This window comes from Plasmodium gonderi (genome assembly GCF_002157705.1).
Source record: "Plasmodium gonderi DNA, contig: Chr14, whole genome shotgun sequence".
Taxonomy (NCBI): domain Eukaryota; phylum Apicomplexa; class Aconoidasida; order Haemosporida; family Plasmodiidae; genus Plasmodium; species Plasmodium gonderi.
In genome coordinates, this window is record NW_021628939.1 from 933,942 (window position 1) to 940,042 (window position 6,101).

Here is a 6,101-nt window from a genome sequence, read left to right on the forward strand (position 1 = left end):
CATGTCTGAGGAACGCGAATTTATTTTATGCCCAAAAATGTAGGACTGCGTGTAACATCTATTGTTCCAATGTAAAATGATTTTAATGTCCACTCTGAGTAAAAAACAAATTAAACTTTTTTCCCAAAATATTTAGAAAAGTGCCAAGGGGGCAAAAAAATAGCAACATAAAAAAAGTAGTCAAATAGGGCGCATGGATAGCGCTCAAATAGGCACCAACAGCACTCAGATAGACACAAATAGCACTCAAATATCTCGGATAATTAAGTGGGTAGAATAAATTGAAGAAATAAGCAGGTTAAATAATAGCGCAAGTGCGTGCTGTGGTACCCATAAAATTTTACGAACTATCTGCGCAACAGGAAAAAGTCAGTAAAATGGAAAATACAGATAAAAAAAAGGCAAACGGAAACAAAGGGAAAAAGAAGGCAAATGATATTAAAGAGAGGATATTAAGCGGTCGATCGGTTTTATGCTTTGATGAAGAAATTGAATTCGACAAATGCTGCCCAATCAGCGCAGATAATGCTAAGGATACCACAGGAAAGAAGAAAAAAAAATCAGGTCACGAAAAAGAGAATAATGGTTCGTTAGACAATGAAGAAGTAGAGACAAAAAAGAAAGCCTCCAAAAAAGCAGATAAAGGTAGAGCTGATGAGTCAAATAAAATTAAAAAGGACAAAAAAAAAACAAAAAAAAAGAATCGAACAGAAAATATAAACGCAAATGATTGTAAGGACAATGATTATGGTGATAATGACAATGATGATGATGAAAATAACATTTATAAAAACAAACAAGGAAATATTGATAAAGAAAATCCATCAATTTTAAGCAAAAATGACATGTTTAACGAGATAGACGGCTCAACAAACAGCTCAGCTAGCCCCAGAATACATAGAGATAATAATAACGATTTAAAAAAAAAAAGTTCATCAAAATTTATAAAATTAAAAAGCAGTAATAATGAAACCTTGAATGAAGAAAATAATGAACAACTAAATAAATGGATCGAATCTTTGCCAAATATAAATACGGAAATTAACAGCATTTTGAATAATCACTTACCATGCTATAATATTCTTAACAGTATTAAAAGAATTAACAAAATAAAAAGCATTGTTTATAATGAAAATGAAAATGATGAAATGTTGAAAACAATTGAAAAATCCAATCTCATGTTTAATTCTATAAAACTTACAACTAAGGAAATGTATATTATCAGATTTTTGTGCGAAGGATCATCTTGTACATTATCCGAGTTGGTTGATTTACTGTTTTATGTTCTAAACAACGACGAATTAATATGTGATAATTTCCCTATAAACGTCGCACATATTTTTAGTAAAAACATAGGGAAGTCCAATTTTATGCTAAATGAAAATCAAGCTGAAATGCAACAAGAAAGAGTAGACAATGGCGGAGAAAATAGCATAGTGATCAGTAGTAATAACGAAAATGAATGCAATCTATCGATGGATAATTTTTCCGACGAAGAGAACCTCTCTGACGATGCAGAAAAGGAGAGTTATAATATCCACATTAGTAGGGAAGATCTATTGGCTAGCATACCCATTTTATTGAGCAGAAAGAGTTTAGGAGATAATATGAAAAAAGTCAATATCAGTAAGAACGAAAATAATGAGAAGGAATGCCTATGGGTTTGGGAAAATGACAATTACGATATATTTCCTTCGTATTATAGAGAAGTGTTTAAATACTTTAAAGAATTTAGAAGCATTTTAAGCAAAATATATAAAACATTAATAAAATTAAAAAATTCAATTATAAGCAAAGAACTACAAAATATTATCAAAATACATGATTATTTAAATGAATTGAAAAAGAAACAATATTTAGAATCTGAAAAAAGGTGCAAAAAAATCATAGCTGAAAAAAAAAAAATTATCAAAAAAAAAATGGACATAAAAAAACAAGAAGAAAAAAAAAAAAAAATGGAAGATGCGAAATGTTTAGAAGAAAAAAAAGTTTTATCCATTACCAAGTTAGAAACCACTGTAGTGCAGAACAAAGTCGAAGAAAAAAAACCAAAACAACAAAATCTTATACTCTCATGGTTGACAATGAAAAAAAATCAAGTAGTAAATCATCCAAAGTCGAGTGAAAACTCTGATTACATCATTAAATATCCAATTGCCAACGTTCTTAATTATAACGAAACTATGCGGGAAACTTTGCAAGAAGCCCAAAACCAACTACCAATATGTATGAGCCTCGTACATTCGAACTATCTCTCAAGAGAGTGTGCATAGATAGAAATTAGTGTTTCGCCTCCTTATTTCTAAATTGTGTATATGTACCGTATTCCAAAAATGTTTTTATCTATTTTCCTGTATATATCATTTCATACTCGTTACATTTGCTCATACACCGTAGCTAAATGTGTATATAAGCACATACATTTCTAGAATCGTTCTGTTTCTTCAATTTTTCAGTTACATGCAATAGAAGAGGTGCCAAAGTTTCGAATTGTATATTTCAAGGCAGTTCGGATTATGGTATGATATAATGAGAGAACGATGACAAGAGAGTTAAGAAAAATAAATAAATAAATAAATATATATGCATGAGAGAAAGAGTGGAGAGGTGTAGACATAGTACTGTACTGTATTTATGAAGACACTAAAACTGTACGTTCAAACTTGTGTATAAATGGGCATAGGAGCACGATTTTACCTATTGTATATTTCAATCACCTAGATTATATTTGCTTTGTACCCATCTACCCAGACAAAGAAAAACTCCTCATGGATTACGAGAAATTATGTGTAAATCATAAGAAGTCAGTTGTGGACTACTTTAAAGTATACGGTATGCAAAAAAAAAAAAAAAAAAAAAAAAAAAAAAAATGGAACTTATTTTCACTTATAAATATGTACACTATTATAAGATATATATTAATGTGTCAATTTTTATAGATTCCTCTCACCTACAAATATTCATAGAAATATTTTTCCTTTCATAAAAAAATATAATTATATATATATATATATTTTTTTACCCCTTTCTTGTGTATCTGTTTAGTGGACAATAAAGAGTTTTTTGAAGAAATTCCATCGGTTGATAGCATTGATGGAAATAAACTAATCACACAAGTAACAAAGTTTATGATCATATGTACTATATGAGTTTATCATTTATGGTTATACATTTTCAATTTGGAACAAGTGTGCATTTTTTTTTTTTTTTCATTTTCCTACCTTACAAGTTACCCTACAAGTTTGTTATCTTTTAAATTTGCTGCATTTTTAATTTTTTTAAATGCAGAACGAAAAGGGAGTGAGATCCAAGCTTTGGGAAGACAATGAATTTTACTTGAAGTTAAAAGATTCAGACTACATCAGAAGCTTTTTTTTTTATGACAATACGTGGACGAGACCATACATGTCCCTTCTAGTGCATAAAGTTTTAGATGTAATGCATTAGTTCTATTACGCCATCATTTTCGTTTCCTTGATATTTGATGTTTCATATTTGATTTTAGCTAATTTGAAATTTGCTAATTTGATTTTTGCTAATTTGCTATTTTATTTTTAAAGAACAATAACTTGGCATATGCTTTGCCCGCTGCCACCCCACACACACACCTAACGTGACACAAATTAGCAATGCGAAGACAGGATCGAAATATATGTTAAAATATATACTTTTTTGTTATTTAGGATAATATTAACGTCCTCCCCTTTTATTATCACGATGATATGGAATACGAAAATGATACAAATGAGGACTACTACGAAAAATTTGAGACAATTGACCTCACGACAGAGAATGAGGAAAATGAAACGGTATGGGATGGAGATGAGTAATTTCCCACTTTCATGCAGACATGTTAACATCATAGCAGTGATTAGGCAAACTTGTTAACATAAATGAAATAATGAGAAAAACTTGTTAGTATAATGCTCAGATATAATTTGTTTATTCTTTGGGCAAGTCCAATTCACTTCTGCCTTAATTTTAACCTTCCAATAACTGCAGGAAAGTGACGGTAGCTCACAAGATATGTTTATCGTTCCAGATAATGAAATAAATAAGGATATTGATATAACGCCAATAACAATACCAACTAGTCAAGACATTCATTTCTTCTCTTTGTTTAATTGGGAGTGGACATTTGAAGGGAATCCCAAGCGGAATTACAATAGTATGTGGCGAAAATTGGATAAAATAAAACAAATAATAAAATGAAAACATCAAATTGATCAGATCAGAATGTTGTAAAAAATAATAAAAAAAAAAATACTAATGATAAAATTGCAATTTCTGCGCAAATATTTTTGTCATTCTAATGAGAATGAAATTTTTTTTTTTTTTTTTTTTCTTTTTCCCTATGTACAGTAATTGATAAAAACACATGGAAAGAGTTCAATCTGATATATAAAGAGAATATTTACGGATGTCAGTATATGTCTTGGGGGAGTAATTACAGCTTTTTTCTTTTTCTTTTTTTTTTTTTTTTTTTTGTTTTTTTCCATTTTTTATTATCACTTTTTTTTTTTTTTATCATTTTTTAGATATCATTTTGACAACATTCTATTTCTTCCCATTAATCTATATTCTTATATATTTTTTTTCTCTTTAAAATTGACAGAAGATAATGATCCTTTTATATATCTAGCTGAAAGGAATAGTGCAAAAAATACTTTGGACAAATATGATATTAAGAAATTAATAAAGGTAAGTATCATACATTTATTTCGCACAAGTATACACATGTTTCTAATTTTGTTCTACATTGTACATGTTTTTAAAATATTTGTAATTGTTTTTGTATACCCATTTTCCCTTTTCCTCCCCTTTTTATTATTTATTTTTTTTTTTTTTTTCAAGCATTCTCATGGAAAAGTAACGAAGAAGGATGTTCTCGTGGATCAGTTTAAACTTAAGTGAGGTTTTTTTTTTTTTTTTTTTTTTTTTTTTTCATCCATATTATACTATTTTCTCCGTATCTCTATACAATGTTGTTATTAATTTTTTTTTATTATCAGAAATGAACACCTCACGAAAGCTGATACCGAACGGAAGTTCAAGACCTATTTGGTGTACAAAAAATGTGAAGATAACAGAAAGGTAAAAAGTATTTTTTGTATGCATGCATGTGCAATGCTATCACTAGGGAATACACAATTTAGAGTATTCTCAACATATATCGTCTAAGCAGCACAAATGTTTCAATCCATTTAATTTTGGATACTGTGGCTACTTATTTTGTTAGGAGTCATTTATTTTATCTTATTTATATTATTCATTTTTTTTTTTTTTTTTTTTCAGAAATGGATGGCCTCGGAAGAAGGAATTAAATTATTTAAAAATGAGCAATTGTTGACTAAAATTTATGACATCAGAAAAAGAAAACTAAACATAATATCACGAAAAATGGAAGAAATAAAAAGACAAAAAAGGATGGACAGAGAAAATCTAAAAAAAGAAGAGAAAATAAAAAAGAAAGAAAAATCAAATCAGGAAAAAGTAGCAAATAAGGACAGTCTGAAAAATGAAGAAAATGTGAAGGATTCCGAAAAATTGAAAAAGGCGGAGACCTTGCCAAAGGAAACCACAAATATTATACAAAAGTTATCATCAAGTAGTTCTTTGGCTGGTAGCAAGAAAGCAAAGATGTGATAACAAAAAAAAAAAAAAAAAAAAAAAAAAGAAAAAGAAGGAAATGTGCGTGTCCACATGGACAGGTCGAACAAATAATATAAAATTCTCACACAAGTGAAAACAATTAGTGTAATTTTTATTTTTTTTTACCTCACAAATTTTTAACTTGAATGAAATACCTTTGTAAAAATAAAAGCATAGAAGATAAATTTACATTTATATGATTCTCGTATTTAATTTTTTCTCTTTTTAAAAGTTACAAAAATGAACAAAAATTAAAATGTGTTTCATCCCGTTGCTGGCTATTCCATGTTCTGATTGATTAAACAGATATTTTACTTCAATTTTAATTCATATGAATAAAATTTATAAATATATTTTGCATATATATGTATATTTTCTTTTTTCTTATTTTTGACTTTGGTATACTTATACAATTGTCGTATGTTTCACCCTTTTGGCATTTTAATCTA

General features: G+C 28.4%; 1 protein-coding gene across 1 annotated transcript; it reads left to right on the top strand.

Moving 5' to 3' along the window:
• Positions 1 to 377: 377 nt before the first annotated feature.
• PGO_141950 (hypothetical protein, conserved) lies at positions 378 to 5,646 on the top strand (the record flags this gene model as incomplete). The annotated part of the gene is made up of 12 exons (XM_028690189.1): positions 378 to 2,226; positions 2,457 to 2,519; positions 2,752 to 2,832; positions 3,046 to 3,116; positions 3,289 to 3,435; positions 3,684 to 3,809; positions 4,003 to 4,168; positions 4,363 to 4,443; positions 4,616 to 4,701; positions 4,855 to 4,910; positions 5,013 to 5,094; positions 5,296 to 5,646. 12 exons carry the CDS (start codon positions 378 to 380, stop codon positions 5,644 to 5,646), a joined length of 3,159 nt encoding a protein of 1,052 aa, XP_028545990.1.
• Positions 5,647 to 6,101: the final 455 nt, after the last annotated feature.